Source organism: Lissotriton helveticus, chromosome 7 (assembly GCF_964261635.1).
Source record: "Lissotriton helveticus chromosome 7, aLisHel1.1, whole genome shotgun sequence".
Classification (NCBI taxonomy): domain Eukaryota; kingdom Metazoa; phylum Chordata; class Amphibia; order Caudata; family Salamandridae; genus Lissotriton; species Lissotriton helveticus.
The window spans coordinates 1,593,401,130-1,593,418,044 of NC_136068.1; the positions used below are offsets into that span (position 1 = coordinate 1,593,401,130).

Below are 16,915 nucleotides of genomic sequence, written 5' to 3' on the forward strand. Positions count from 1 at the left end.
GTATATGTCTCTAATGTGACTAATCACTATTTTTCCTTTTAGCATATGGTGTCATTCTTTTCACCAATAACATAATTATCACACGTGAGTGCCCTGCCACCCACACGTGTAAGAGGCAAAAGTAAACAATACACAAACCTCAATCGGCTTCTATCAGTACTTACTGCAAGGTAAGCGGAACAACAAAATACACATCTCAATTAGTATTGGGCCCTGATACTCAATGTATTCAGTGCATAAATCACTATGGGCACTATCTGTCCCCATCCAGATTACGTATTTATCGTGCAGTGATATTTCTGTCCCTCACATTCCTCCAGCGTGGGTAATATCTCAGTAGGGGTATTCAATGTCATTGCTTTAATCGAAAATTCGTGTAGCCAACGATAAAAAATAAACTAATATAAGGCTACTGAATGCATGCTGCATGAATAAGGTCAAATCACGTGTGACTATACTCCCCACACACCGTCCTCCTATAGTCAAACACTCTCTAATTCTGCTTTTCATTCAATATTTTGCCCCCTTACCACGTCACCCTTTGGGATTATATGCCAAGTCTCTCGCTTAAATCAGGCGATCCTGTACCATGAACTAAAGACATGAAATACGACCACTCGGTCTAATGCCAAATTTGTTCACTGACACATTATTGCAGTTCTTTTAGCACAAGTAAAAAAAGACCGTGTGGTCGTATTCCATGTCTGTGGTTCATGGTACAGGATCGCCTGATTTAAGCGCGAGACTTGGCATATAATACCAAAGGGGATGTGAAAGAGGGTTGCCCCTCTGGGTGGATCCAAATCCTACACTTTGTATATTTTAAAGAATTGGTAAGAATAGGTCTTGCATAGAGCTGCATTGTCATGCAAGACCTAAAAAGAGGGAGGTAAGGTGCTGCAACCAGTCTAAAAGAATGTGTTTCAATTCCTTCAGCAAGATGAATGGATGACATTCATTCTGTGGTTACTGATAGGTGCTTACTGGTTTTATCAAGATTATTGCCTTAGCCTTTAGAAGAGTTTACTGATGGAAGGTGTTACTGATTTTATATGAAATAGTCTCTTTATATTCTAGTTTTTTTTTCCATTCATACATCTCCACCTATGTCTGTACCCACTCTTGATATGAAAGAAACTATAAATAACCCTTTGAATTTGAATATAGTCATGTCATCATTGTAATTTATAGGTTCATGCAAAAGGAACAGATACTGCATAGCATTGCGTTATATTCTGCTACTCTGTTTTTCTGTACATGTTTATAGCATGCTCTACATCAGCTAAAGATGAAACTGTTGTACACATGAGCCCTCCTAGAATTCTGCAAGGGTTCATGTCCTATTCTATTCACTAGTATTGAATGTTAACGGTTTATGCTTCTTGGTCCATGATGTTCATGTGCGGTTGAAGGTCTGTACTGATAAAGTATGATCTGTCATGTGCAGGGTGTTCATGGCTTTTACTTATAACCTTTAGTTTACTTTGTACTTTGCAGAGTGAAGAAAAGAACCGCCAGCTACAGGAGTGGTTGGAAGATGCCAAGCAGAAGCTGCAGCAGACTTTGCAGAAGGCTGAGACTCTCCCAGAGATTGAGGCACAGCTAGCACAGCGTGTTGCAGCCCTTAGCAAGGTGTGTGCATTGATGAATGTGGGTCAGAAAGGATTAAGTATGTCTGTGTATTTTGACATGCATGCTGTGCTGACTCAGGCAGCAGTGGCCTAAGCTTTGAGCACAGTGTAGAGAACATTTGGCGTGTTCTTACTGAAGGACAGGGTATACTGGAACGGGATTAAGATTAATACATTGTAAAAAACATGTACCATACTCTCAGAAGGATGTGATGCCTGTAAGAGAGCTGATGAGACTGTACTTTCTCAGAGTGCGGTAAGATCTAAACCGAGCAGAGATCACCTCTTTTGCATTCACCTTGATTTCGGTGAAGGATGGGTCTGAGGCATAATACTTTATTTACCCACTGGTTGCCCTCCTGCAGTAGGTACTTCTCCTTCAGTGTGCTGTGTTGCAGTAGAAGCTACTTTTGTTGTGCTGTCTATCAGAGGAAAAGGCCTCAGACATGTTGTCTGTAAGAGGTTCCTGGCTGTATGTATGCATTCCCTGGCAGACAACCTCACACTGGCAGTGTCTCTTTACTCTACATCTGTTTTGTTTCCTAAGATCTACTCTTATCTCTTGCAGGCTGAAGAAAGACACGGTAACTTTGAGGAGCGTCTTCGGCAACTGGAAGCCCAGCTGGAAGAGAAAAACCAGGAGCTGCAGAGGGTAGGTCTCTTTTTTCCTTCCTCAATGGCAGAGGATGTTACAAGGGGGCATAATCTTACTCAGCTCCACGTCCACTTTTGCACACAAGATCAAAATGTAAAATGGTGCCTTCTTATGTGGTTGACATCCAGCACCTGCAGAGGTGGGCTTTTATACAGGGTTAGTCTGCAGAGTTCAGGCTTATGCCAATCCAAGGTCACCAGGGCTATGACCAAGCCAGTCACGTCAGGTATTCATGACAAGTGACGTGTGCAGAATGTGACCTTTATTGTTTAGAGCCCAGAAATAAACTTTGATGGTTTTTCTGAGGTTTTCAGCCTTACAAAAAAGCATGTAAGCTGTTATTACCAGTACAAAACGCGGTGCCAAATGCCATCTGTTAAGGTTCATAGGCGAGCAGAGTGTTCAGTAGAGCACAGATTGAGATGAAGTACTTACAGCAAAATATATATATTTCAATCATACCGTCGGTAATAAACCCAGATGACCATGAATGATGCAGTAATTTTTTATCCGGAGTAGAACCATTAACATTTCCAGTTACATAGTAATTGCCTTGAAAGGGTTTTCCAGACACAGGTACAGTTCTAAAAAAGACAAAGATGTCACATGAGAGTGTATCAGATTTGCAGCAGACCAAGACTACTTCAGGTGAGATTCGGCAATGATAACCATTTATTTTGGAACCTTACAAACCTGACCCACATGAGCTGCAACCTTAACTGTGGATACTCTGCTATGACATCCCACTGCTATGGCACAGGTCATGCCTTGTTTTCTGCAGATGGAAACTAATCCTGGTTGTTACATATTAGAGAGGACTAGACGCCGTGCAGAATAACTAGTCAGTAAATAGGACTAGAAGAACAAATCTGAAAGAAACACATAGTGATAGATTCCTTACCTTAGAATTACCCCCAGGCGTCAGACTGGATCCGGAAGGTTTTTCGGCAGCAGTACTCCTGCGCGTCGGTAGGCGTAGTCGTGCGGCTCCGCATGCGTCGTTGGCGCCGGGATGACATAGACGGAGCTACTTAGACGCGCGCTGACGTCATTTCTATCTTTTTCCGCGCCAGCAAGCACAGATCCGGGAAGAGCAAGTTCCCCCAGTCACTTTTTGACTGAGTTTTTTTAGGCCTTTTACCTCACCTTTTCAAGTCGATCGACTCTTGGTGTCGTAGGGATGCCCGGGTTCAAGAACTGTGGGGACTGTCACCGCATGATGTCGGTGACGGACCCACACCGCGTGTGTCTCTACTGCCTGGGGCGCGACCACGACCCCAAGCGTGCCCCGACTGCCGGGCCATGGCGTCGAAGACTTTGCGGGAGGGGTCCCGAAAGTTGCTTGAAGCCCGTTAGTCGGCACTGCGCCGCTCGAGGTCCCGGTCCCGTGGGAGGTTGAGGGACCGGTCGCGGAGTCGTCACTATAATTCTTCTGGATCTAAGTCTTCCCACTCTGGGACTTCCCCTCATTCGATGCGGCTGAGGGTGCGGGCGGTGCCACCTCTGCTGCTCCGGCGGAGCCTGCAACGTCGCCCCCATTCTACCCCCCCTTCCCGGGTGAGACGCCTGCTCAGATGCAAGAGTTTCTTGCTGCCATGGCCTAACTCTTTCAGCCGTCTGGCCCCGCCGGTGTGCCTGCGGGCCCCACAGGCCCGACTGGAGGTCCTGTTTAACATCTCCGGCGGCTCCGGCCCCGGTGTTGCCGGCGGCTCCGGCCCGACGCCGCAGGCCCCCCAAGGACCCGGGATCGAATCCCGATCGACGCCGGTGAACCCAGTGACACTTCCACTATTGCCGATCTCCCCGGCACCGCTTCCGATGTTGCCCGCTCCTCGAGACAACGTCGTCCCCAGGTTCAGCCCAGACACGATGCCGGATCGACGTCGCCCGACGCCGATGGGCCCTTTTGTGGCCTATGTCACTCCTCCTTATTTTGAGACTGTTCCACAGACTTCAGAGGAAGGGAAGGACTGGGAGGGGTCTGAGGACCCTCTAGCACAGGACTGTGCTTATGATCCGGACTGGGCAGAGGATTTGGGGGAGGCCAGTGGTCTTGACACCTCGCCTGGCCTTGGCATGCTGTATCCTCCTACCGTGGCTGCGGAGGAGGGAGCCAGTTACCCAGTGGTGTTGCGTAGGGTGGCCAAGGCTCCCCACCTCGAACACCCTACGGTGGCCGTCAGGACTAATCTCCTGACAGAAGTGCTTCAACCGGCGGCTACCTCTTCGGAGCCCTGGCTGCCTTTTAATGAAGCACTAGGTATGAGTGAATTGTCTGTAACGCGGGTGCCTTGTACGCCATGCATCGCAAAGACCTAGGGATTCGGCCTAGCTCGTTAGGTGTTTCGCATGCGCCAGTCTGCCATGGGAAAGGATCTCAGTCGTGTCCAGATCCGGGCAAGGGACCACATTGAAGTCACTTCCCCAGGAAGGTGGAGTCAAGGGGCAAGGAAGCCAGGAGCCCAATGGATGCGGCAAGGGTCACAGGCAGCTGCGTTGGAGGGGAGCATAATGACACCAAATTAAGGGGTAAGCCGTTCAAGGTGCAGGACAGGGCCAGGAAGGTGCCCTGGTCATCTTGAATGACTCGTGTGGTCACGAAAGGAAGGGAGCGCTGGATCAGGATCGCAACCCGACGAGATCTGCGTGTGAAGCCCGAGTGCCACACCGTGTCATAACCATAGCGCTTTAAAAAGGGGCAGTGATTACCCAAGAGGTGTGTCTCTTGCAGCAGTATAACCTCCACCCAAGACGCTGCACATAGCGAAGTACCGCTGTACGCTTGAGGGACATTAATGTTTCTTACAGATATATCGTTACCGAAGGTAAGTAACTTGTGCTTTAAGACACCAATTGTGTTGCAGTTTTTGAAAGGGCTTACCTTTATATTTCCTCTAGGATCTTTTGCTATGTGATCTTAACTTTGTTCTGTCCTATTTAATGTGCACGCTTTTGAGCCTGTGCATCAGCTGTTTGAAACTTCTAACATTTAGGCCTTTCTTCCTCATTAGAATTACTTCTGTGTGCACTGAAGATATAGTCAGTACAACCATTGTATAACACCCAGTGCTTTAAATGGGAAACAGTAAGTGTAGGTAATCATGAAATTGTGCTAGGGGCGTGGCTAGTGGGCGGGGTTAGAGGCAGGGCGAGGCATGATGATACTACGAGATTTCTGTTGAGTATTCATTTTGCCGTGCATTTGCTTTGATAGTAGTTTCAAGCTTTCAATATATGCGGATTAACCGCTGCATATGATAATAAAGAGTGGTGTGACTACCTCCTGGGAGCAGGCCCTAAATCATAATATAAGGAGCTTTTAAATTAATGCAGTAAAGCCATCAACAGCACTATTCAGGTTCATCATCAGTGTGCCTCAGAACAAAAGAGAGTTTGGAATAGCAGCATCAATAATGAGTACTATGCCAGTTGCAGGACATACCAAAACATTTGAGAAAAGTATCATTATAACAAAACGTGTTAACTCCTTACACAAAATAAATACCTAACACAATATGTTAAGATTTCCTTGTTTTGCAATATTTGCAGCTTCTCATTGTCATACTGTTTCTACTTGGTTGCTTTTGGCACAATACTTCTACTACACACAGAAACAAGCAGACGATGCACACACAAAAGCATTTCACACATTTCTTTAAAACTACCTCTGGAGTGTGTCCATATTCTCTTCCTCTCTGATCCCGCTTTCTCTATCACACGCAAATATACAGAGAAGCAGGCAAATGCGCGCGTACACTCTCTCTCGTTCCCTCTCGCCCCCTCTCCCAAAAAGGTTCACTTGGGATTGTTACAGCAAGCACAGTTTGAATGTGATTGACACTAAAGGCCTTAATGGGCCTTCTCTATCAAACACAGGGCGTGAAAATCCCAAACAGGGACACCCCTTGCATAACGCACATGAGCCGTTGCTGAATGGTTCAGCAGTTACTCACCTACGAGCTCGAGAGGCGCTTTGGCTGTCGGAGTGCCGTACAGATCTGCTCCAGTCTGACTGCTTAGAGCTCCACATCACTAGCACCAATTAGCCTACCTTTTTTGGGGGGGGGGGGGGATTTTCAAAAACCTTTATTTCAGGGAATAGGCACAGTACAATTACATAATCATCACAAATGCAAATAAAGAAGAAACCAAAGCGCATCAATACATTGCAGTACAGCGAGAAAGAAAAGCACGTTACAGTGATAATAGAGGCGATACCCCGAAGAATTTTCAGAAACTCAATGGCAAAGGGTAAAATCAGACACCCAGAAGGGAACTCAATATATAGGTAAGGTGGGCAATGTGAACGGGAGGTCGTGGACCAGGGGGACTAGCTTATGGACCAGCACCGGCGGCCGCCGCGGGCGGGGAGTCGGCAGGGAGCGCAGGAGAGGTCGCTGATTGCTGAGAGGTGCAGCTTGCGAGATAGGTTACAAGTGGGCCTCATATATCTGGAGGGCGGGGTTTTTGGCCGGCAGGCGATCCCAGAATTCAGATAGGAGGGTATGACAGCAAGAAGCGTCTTCCAGCCAGAGTGACACCCTGGGCGCGGGCCTGCGGCCCCAGCACATGGGGACCCTGCGCCTAGCCAGAAAAAAGCAGCATAGCCATCAAGCGGCGTGTGGCGTCAGGGCAGAATTTAACAAAGCCCAAGAGGTAAATCGTGGGGTCAGTCTGCAATGGTGAGGAGGTGATTTTGGAGATGACCGCACAGAGTTCCTGCCAGTATGCCGAGACTCGGGGGCATAACCAGGCAAGATGTGCAAAACTCGGGCACGGAGCAGCAGAGGCATCTGTCACTTGCCACAAGGCCTAGTCTGTAAAGTTGGGCGGCGGTGCGATATAATCTGCGTATATATTTGAAATGTATTAGACGTAAGCGGTAGTTGGGGGAAAGACGCTTGATCTGAGTGCAGCAATAAAGCCAATCCTCTTGGGAGATCTCGATTCCCAGATCCTCGCCCCACGCAATACGCGCCCAATCAGTAGAGATGGAGGCCGCCACCAGCGTGTAAACATAGATCCTAGTGACCAGTTTCTTTGGAGAGGAGGAGGCGTAGATCATGTCAAGGGGGGCCAACGATGGGGGGGCTGGGGAAAGGTAGGGTGTAGCTTCCTGCAGGTCACCCGGAGCTGGTAGTATAACAGAGTGTTCATGGAGCCAGCATCGGGAGCGAGCGAGAAAGTCTCCCCAGGGTACAGATCCGAAATTCTGAGTAGGCCGAGGCGAGCGGCGTGTTTAACCATCACCGACGACTGGAGCGAGGGGAAAGCAGGGTGGTGGGCAATGGGCATGGCATTCACCGAGAGCAAATCTACGCTGGAGAACCTACGGATGCCATCCCAGGCCCAAAAAAAGACCAGGGTGAAGACAGAGCATAAGCAATTGACTGTGCAGAAACAAATAACAAGACTGCGGGAAGGAGCCAGGAACCCCAGGACCCAGATGCCCAGCCCCGGAAACCCACCCTAGAAACAGAAAAAAACCAGAAACACCCCCAACCCCGCACCCACACTAACCCCCCAATCAGGCTGAGGTACCACCCAAACCCACCCCAGGGTCTCACAACTTGGAGAGGGAGAAGTAGTGTCCATAATGGGAATCATCCCATGGGGGCACGACGGAGCCCGGCGAACACTCCTTCCATAAACACAGGGTCGCCAAGCTGCAGAAGCATGCAGACATTAGGAATAACCTTTAAGGGAAAACAGAGTGATGCAGGTAAAATGGACATACATATATAAGTGCCTCAGCAGGCCGCATGGACCAGAAGCCTGAATCGGTTGTACGGACCAAGAAAACACGTAAAACCTGTGGATACCATCATATAGGGTAAATGCAGAGTCAGTCATTGTCACTGAGGTTCTCGGCAGCGGCAGCCTGGGAATTCACGGATGAAGAGCGATGGGATTTGTCGAGTTTTTTGGCGAACGCCAGTGCCTCTCTGGGATCCGGGAAGGTGATAGTTTTGGTGCCCTGTTTGACACGCAGTTTGGCTGGGTACGCTAGTGAGTAGGGGATCTCGTGTTTCTGCAGGATCCGTTTGGCCGGCAGGAACTCACGGCGTGCTGCTTGAATGTGATGGTGTAGTCCGGGTAGAATGAGAGGCTGTTTCCCTGGTGGCGAATGCCCCCTTTTTCTCTGGCAGCTCGGAGGATGGCATTGCGGTCCCTGAAGTTCAGAATTTTGGCAATGGTGGGACGTGCCGACAACCCGGGGGCCAAGGGACGATGGGCGTGCTCCACATTGAAGACCGGTGAGAGCACATCGGCAAAGACCTCCCGGACTAGCTGTTTCACAAAGTCCTCCATGCGAGAGGTGCTGGTGGACTTGGTACCCCTGTGATGCAAAGGTTACTTCGACGGGAACGCGCCTCCAAGTCCTCGTTCTTATCGCGTATGAGGGTGAGTAACTTGTCCAACTGCAGATGTTTTTGGCGGTCCTGGATAGTGGCGTCCTCCACGTCAGATACCCTGGTCTCAACATGTAGGAGTCGGGCGTCATGGGAGTCCACCCGGGTCTTCACCGTATCCAGGCGAGCCGACAACTGGTCCAACTGTGTCGCTATGGCAGTAACAGTGGACTTGACCTCCAGCATTATGGCTTTTAGATCATCCTCTCGAGATTGCGCCATTTCTGTTGTAGCCAGGGGGTCAACGCAGTCTGTCCGGGCACCCTCCTGGCACGTCTGGCGATGTTGGTCAAACGCAATCTTTGGCTGCTTGGGGTCAGTTCTGTCCATGGCCGGCAATATGGGGGACTGGGGCGGCCAGCGGTAGGAGCAAGGGCTGCAGGGAGAGGGGCTACCCAGTATGGATAAGAAGCAGCCAGCCAGTGGAGGCCCTGATGGCCCACCCGCGGAGAGAAAAGAAATTCAGTGGCCTGATGATCCAGAAGTGGGCGAGCGTCACAGGCAGATGTCCACCCCTCCAGCGTGGGGCGCAGGAAACGTGACTCCGGGTGTGCCGGCCGGTTGCAGCAGTCAATCCCAGAAAGCAGGAGAAGTGTCAAGGCGTAGCGCCGCACCAAGCGTGGAAATGTAGGCTGCAGGGCCAGCAGAAAGTGGGGCAGCACAGTCCGGCCCCAGACCGGAGGCGAGCCGGGGGTCCCCACTTGCACAAACTGTAGGAGGTGGGTGAGCATCATCTCACCATTACAACATCATTTTCTCGATGGTTCAGCAGAAAAATAAAGGGTCTTTGTTTTAGGACAGTCCATAGCTTAGCTATTTCCTCTAGTTGATACATCGCCACCTTTTCCCATGATTACAACATTCAAGCGTCCATGTTTGGCACCCATCCTAGGTTCCGGGCCAAGGCAGCATTGAACCTCCTTGAGCACAGGCAGTTCACTCTGACTTGCAGGTTTTTGGCACGCCTGCGCTTTCCAGCTCTTGCTCACACTTTACCCGAGCATCCATCTTTTATTTAGGCCTCAGAGGCCACTTTTGGAACTATCATAGAAACAAACAGAAATTCATATTAATTATTGAAAATAAAACCCTTCTGTTTACCTCCCACCATACTAATGTTTCCCCATTAGTTGTTACTTAGCAAATAAGCCACACAAATGTGTTTTATACTTACATAATCGACCACTTCTTAGCACAAAAATGTATACAATAAGCACATTTAGTCTGCGTTCGTTTATATTAAAGCTGCGCATTAATTCACAACACAATAACAATGCATATTAATTAATTATATGGCAACATGCAAGCAAAATTAGTACTCCCGTGTACAATAAAATGTGTGCATCTTATTCTATGGTTGATTAATTTCACAAAACATACCTTTAGTAAATGTTAACGTTATGGGACATTGACTTCAAGAGGAGTACACAAAATTTTGAATTTGCCACCTCGCTCCATCAATTCCCTCATCTGGTGATTTTATCACCAAATAACTCTCAAAATTTTGGACAATTTAGCAGAACATGTTTCAGTTTCTTTTGTTAATATCATCTATACTTTTGTTTCTTTCTCTTTTGAATCTTTGAAAAACTTTTCTCTTATTTCTTCCATTTCTATTTGATTCTTTTCTCTCATTCTTGCCTGCTGTTCCTCATTCCTTTTTCTTATTGACTTTCTAAATTCTCTTCTACCTTTGTATATACAGCATAATCTTATCATAAAAATTACTATCACTAGGATTGTTATCGGTATTAGTATTTTATCTATAATTGAACTACCTATTTCTTGGAACCAATGCTTAATTGCTGAGAAACTTTTACCGAGCCTTTTAAGGACACCTTCAAACTCCAGTGGTTCAATTTCTCTATGCAAATCTGTAATATTTATAATATACTTTTCAATATTCTGACTTTTATCTGGGATATAAGTGCAACAATGTTGAACTTTTAAAATCCCACAGACTCCTCCCTCTTTTGCTAAAATTATATCAAGGGCAAGTCGATTTTGCATAACCATAGCTCTCATAGCAACCATTTCAGTATTTACCATCAGGAATCCTCCTGCTGTATCTGTTGATAATCGATCAACTATTGTAGACAATTTTCTGATTCTATTTGCATTGAACGAAATTCCCACTGCTGGTATCAGTGCTCCAAATAAGTCACCTATAACCTCTAACACACTTTCTCTTCTTTTCCGACTTAGAACTTTACCTATCTCATTCTTTCCATTAGTACTTCTATCTACATGAAAAATGTTAGGAAAGACCAAACCCACATAACATGTCCCATACCAATGGTCTGGTAATCTATAATAAACTCTGTTCCCACAAATGAAATAAATTCCAGGAAAAACAGGATCATCTCCTCCTTTAAATCCCCAACCCCCTAAAATTCTATAAGTGTCTTGACATTGACTTGCACCCACAAAATAATTGTCATACAATGAATTGTCTCTTCTGATACAAAATGTTCCCAACATTGGAGCATCTATATTAATGGCTACATTCACATTCTTATCCTCCATATTCTCATCTTCAAATGTAAAATATTTAGATTTTGCATGTTTCACTTTCTCATTTCATTTATAAGCAATTCTCCTTTCCTCAACCATGTTTAAAAATGCCTTCTCCTCAATTCTCATTTTACATGTCAAATTATTATTAAAAGCGTATTCATGGGTCAACTCGTCTACTTCTAAGAAATATTCTCCCATTTCCTTTGCAGGTTTTCTTTTATTCAACGTACCATCAATTTTTAATTTTGCAAATATTTCATCTACATTGGAATAATGATATTCCAATTTCCCAGTCTTATAGAACAAACTTGCAATTACACTACAAGTTACTTCATATGTAAGAGGAAGGTGGTGATATATCACCCCTTCTGACACTGATGCTGGCAATTTTACACAAACATAACAGTCATCAACATTCATAGTTTTAATGTACTCAAGTAACAGTTTTAAAAAAGTATTTTTAGTATAGTCACTTATAGATCTATCTTGATGCAAAATCTTTTCTTTCTCACTTGGCTTATTTAAACTCATATTCATTCGGTTTTAATTTTGTTAAATTGCTTTGGAAAGGAATCACAATAGCTAAAATTACCCACAATATAATCAACAATCCCATACATATTGTAAAACATCTGCACCATTTTCTAAAAATAGAATATTTCGTTTTGTGATTGTTCATTGCCATTTTTCCCTAACACCGTTTCTTCGACCTTATGTCACTTATGAATTTCACACTACTCAATACACTAACAAGTTTTCTTCGACCTTTTGTCAACTCCGACCTCTCCTATATTTACAATATCCGTCTCGCTGGACTTCAGACTTTTTACTTTAATATCATATACTTTGAGCACCTATCTTCTATTTCTTAGTTGACTTCTTTACTCACTTTTCCCAATTGGCTTTGGGTTGTACAGGTTTTCTTGACTGCTATTGACCTCAACAATTGGTGGCAGAACAATATATGTTCACTCAGGTGATTTGTACCTCTGAATTGGACGTCTTACTCTTTTTGGCCTTTGAATAGCCTCTATTTTCTTTCCCAGTGTTTCTTTCTGGCTGGTGATCTCATTTACTTGGTCTTCTTGCTCTTTTGTCTTGTTCACTATTTTGAATCTGAATCCTCCAGCTCCTTTAGGCCAATGTTCTCCTTTGCAGACTTTCTTAGTCTTTGGCTCTATTGTGTTATGCTCCACTCTCCAAGCTCTTTTTCTTGTGCTTTTTCTTAATGGAGTTTCGTCTGCACTGTCATCAGTTTTACTTTCAGTATCTTCTACTGTATCATTGATTATGATCTTCACAATGTCTCTATCTTCATCAGATCTAGTTTTCTCTTCTGTTACCTTGTTAGGAACACCTTCATAACTGGTATTTGGAATCTCATCCTTATCGTGAGTTATTTCCTCTTCCCCAGTCTCAGGATTTCCGTTCCTGCTTTCAGAGTCTTCAGATTGCTTTTCAGTTTTCTCCTTTTCAGCAACTTTCTCTTTACTGGTGCTTGTTTTTACCAATTCTCGATCTTCAAGTTGATCTTCTGAATCTGGTATTTCAGCAATCTCCCTTTCACCTTCACCTTCAGACGCAGAACTGGCTTCTGATACTTCCAGATGTCGACGTTCCTGTCGATCTTCAATATCTGGATTCTTCTCTGGTTCACCTTCAGAATCAGAGTCAGTTGTACTTTCACCGTCGTATGAATGTTTAGGTTCAGGCACACGGATGGTGTGATTAGCATGAACCCACCTCTTCATTCCAGCACACTTAACTGCAGTAGTACTAACCAAGATAACTTGACGTGGTCTTTGCCACCTTGGTACTAAACAATTCCTTCTGCGGTGGACTTTCACTCGTACCCAGTCCCCAGGGACTAGATCATGAGCTGGACTTTTGTCTTTGGAATTTGATTCAGTTCCCACCTGGTGGAGCACAGAAGTTATCACATCAGACAGATTTTTGCAGTAATCCAGTATGATGTCATCATTAATTGTCAACAACTTATCAACTGGTACATAGGCCTGTCTCATCACCCTACCCATCAAAATCTCATGTGGACTTAATCCAGTTTTTCTGTCAGGTATGCTTCTCAGTGTCATTAAAACAAGTGGCAAAGCATCAGGCCACTTCATTCCTGTTGCCAAACACATCTTTGCAATTCTGTTTTCAATTGTTCCGTTCACCTGTTCAACTACTCCTGAAGCCTCAGGTCTATATGCACAATGCAGCTTCTGGCGAATGTCCAGAGCTTCGCAGATCATCTGCATAAGTTCATTTTGAAAATGCGAGCCTCTGTCCGACTCAATCGTCACCGGAAACCCGAAGCGTGGTATTATCTCACGCAAGAACAGTTTAGCAACAGTTAATCCATCATTCCTCCACGTGGGGAAAGCTTCTACCCATCGAGAGAACAAACAGATTATCACAAGAACATATCTGAGTCTGTTGCATGGAGGTAGCTCAACAAAATCCATCTGAACTCTTGTGAATGGGCCACCCTCCCGTCCTATGGTTCCCAAACTTACAACTGTTTTTCTGTTTGGATGAAATTGTTGACAGATCAAGCATCTTTGACACAGACTTTCAGTAATCATTCTGAATTTTGGATTATACCAAGTCTGTCTAAAGAGACGAATCATAGCATCTCTACCAATGTGGGCCTGACCATGGTACATTCGGGCCATATCTGAAATCATGCTATCGGGCATTACTGGTCTTTCATCTTTGTAAACCCAAATTTCATCTTCCTCCCTTTGTCTGCATCCTGATTTTAGCCAAATATCTTTTTCCTCTGCTCCTTTCTCTTCCTGCATCTGCTTCACTTCCTGCCAAGTCTCAACTACAGTGGTTAGCATTAAAGGACTTGGAACATGTTCTTCAGTTTTTTCTCGATTGATTGAAATTTGATTCTTTGCACAATGTTTTGCAATTGCATCAGCGTAACTGTTTCCTCGGGTGATATAATCTTCACCCTTTTTATGAGCAGAACATTTTACCACAGCCAATTTTTCAGGTAACTGTATCACGTCTATCAGTGTCCTCACAAACTCATCATTCCGTATAGGTGTTCCTGCAGAGGTCAAATAACCTCTTTGGGAACAAAGCTGTCCATAATTATGAACAACTCCATAACCATATTGACTATCAGTCACTATGGTTACTTTCACCTCTTTTCCCAATTCACATGCTCGTATCAAAGCAATCCATTCCGCTATTTGAGCAGAACTAATTCCTTTCAAACAAGATGCTTCCAACACTTCTGCCACTGTAAAGACAGCATATGCAGCACTTAGAACACCATTCTCTGTTCTCAAGCATGCTCCATCCACAAACATTAAAATCAGATTCAAGTAGAGGTTGATCTTTAATGTCTGGACAAGGCTTTGTACAATACTCCAAAACATCCAAACACTTGTGATCAAGCTCACCCTTGACTTCTGCTTCAATGGTGTCAGGTAACAATGTCGATGGGTTAACATTCACACATCTTGCAATTGTCACATTTTCAGCTCCCAAAATTATTTTCTCATAACGTGTCTTTCTGCTATTAGTCATGTACTGTGTCTTTGCTCTAGTGAGGAGAATCTCCACTGAATGAGGTACATACACCCTCACAGGAAATCCCATCACAATTCCTTCACTTTGTTCCAGACTTACACTGGTTGCTGCTTCTGCTTTCAGACATCCTGGCAAAGCTTTTGCAACAGGGTCCAAAACAGCTGAGAAATACGCAATTGGTTTTCTCATTCTTCCATGTCTTTGAATCAATACTGACAAAGCACATCCTTCTCGCTCACTGCAGTACAGTTCAAAATCTTTTTCATAGTCAGGCATTCCCAAAGCTGGTGCTTCACACAACTTAGTTTTTAGCTGTTCAAATGCTTCCATCTCTGTTTTGGTCAAAACACAAGGGTCTCTGATGTCTGCTTTTGTCAATCTCTGCAATGGTTTTGCAATCAATGAAAATCCACTTATCCACTGTCTGCAATAACCTACCATTCCTAGGAACATTCTTACCTGTCTTTGTGTTTTAGGCGGCTGCATACCTTGTATCATTTTGATTCTCTCAATTCTGACCTGTCTTGTTCCTTTAGCAATCTTGTGGCCTAAGTATTGTACTTCTTTTTGACAAAACTGTAATTTCGATGGAGACACTTTATGTCCCTCCTCAGCCAAATGGTTCAACAATACCACTGTATCAGTTATACAGGCATCCTTTGTTTTTGATGCAACCAAAAGCTCATCAATATACTGCACTAACACAGACTCTCCAGGCATGCGCGCATTCTCTAATGATTTCTTTAGCAGCTGATTAAAAATCGATGGACTCTCAGTGTACCCTTGTGGAATTCTACACCATGCAAGGACACGATTTTGGAAACGGAACACAAAAATTGGTTGGCTTTCTGGATGCAATGGAACAGTAAAGAACGCATTGCACAGATCAATCACCGTATACCATTCTGCATCATGAGGAATTTGGTACAAAATCACTGCTGGATTCGGAACAATTGGACAACATGGGACAGCAATTTTATTAACCTTTCTCAGGTCCTGCACAATTCTAAATGTTCCGTTTGGCTTTTTCAATCCCATAATTGGTGAATTACAAGGACTGCTCTCAATTTCTTTTAAAATTCCCTCCTCAATCATTTTGTCAATTACTGGAGTAATTCCTTCAATTACCTTTGCAGTCATTTTATATTGAGGTATATTTGGGTAGCTTACACATTCTTTTATAAACACTTTCACAGGATCAACCCCTTTCATCAATCCAATATCTTTTCCAGTGAAATCCCACACACATTCTTTCACTGCCCCCTTCAATTCAACAGGAATTTTCTCTTTATCAAAAACAGGAAACAGTGTATCCTGTTCTGCCTTAACCATGAGCATTGTCAATTTATACAAACTATCTTCATCTGAAGTTTGCAATTCTATGCCATCTGGTGAACAGTATATGGCACAGTTCATTTTACACAATATATCTCTGCCTAGCAAATTAACAGGACTGCTGTCACATACCACAAATCGATGCATGTCTTTATATGTTCCAATTTCTATTTCAACTGGTTTTGTCAATTGAGTATTTATTTGTCTATTAGCTATACCTACAACCTGGATTGTCTCACCCGAGAGAGGAAGATTTTGAATTTCCACTGATCTAACAGTAGAACGGGTAGCACCAGTGTCCACTAGGAAAGTTATTTCCACATCATTCACCTTTCCGCTCACAAATGGACCTGACTGATCTACCTCAAGAGTAGCTCCAAGCATACACTCTTCTTCCTCCCTCAGGCACCGTCAGAAACTTTCATCCGGCTCACTGCCATTCTCTTCTTGCAACCAATATTGCAGACACGCATTTACTCTTTGCGGTCTTTTTACCTGCTTACCTCCGCTGAATCCTGTCTCTGCACTGTATCTCTGCTGATTCCCACTGTATGGCAGTGGCGGTTGCGGCACCTGAGTTTGCTGATTTGCTATCTGCTGTCGTTGCGGTTGCTGCTGATTTACCTCAAACTGCACCTGCGAATTCAATGATGTATGTTCCCCATTAACTCTAGGCGGGACTCGTTTCCAATGCCCAAACTTGCCGCAATTAAAACATGACATTTTCTTTTTCAATTCATCAATATTCCCTACCAATTTAGGTTTGCCTTTAAAACCACCTTGATCCCCTGCATTTTTATTCTCCATCTGTG

At 44.6% G+C, this 16,915-nt stretch overlaps 1 protein-coding gene across 1 annotated transcript in view; it reads left to right on the plus strand.

The window, feature by feature from the left end:
• The window catches only part of PPFIA3 (PPFI scaffold protein A3), a 963,828-nt gene that overhangs the window by 458,187 nt on the left and 488,726 nt on the right, over positions 1 to 16,915 (plus strand). The window contains exons 10-11 of the mRNA XM_078655169.1: positions 1,498 to 1,632; positions 2,200 to 2,283. Of these exons, the coding sequence (XP_078511295.1) occupies positions 1,498 to 1,632; positions 2,200 to 2,283 (219 nt within the window). The remainder of the gene's footprint in view (positions 1 to 1,497; positions 1,633 to 2,199; positions 2,284 to 16,915) is intronic.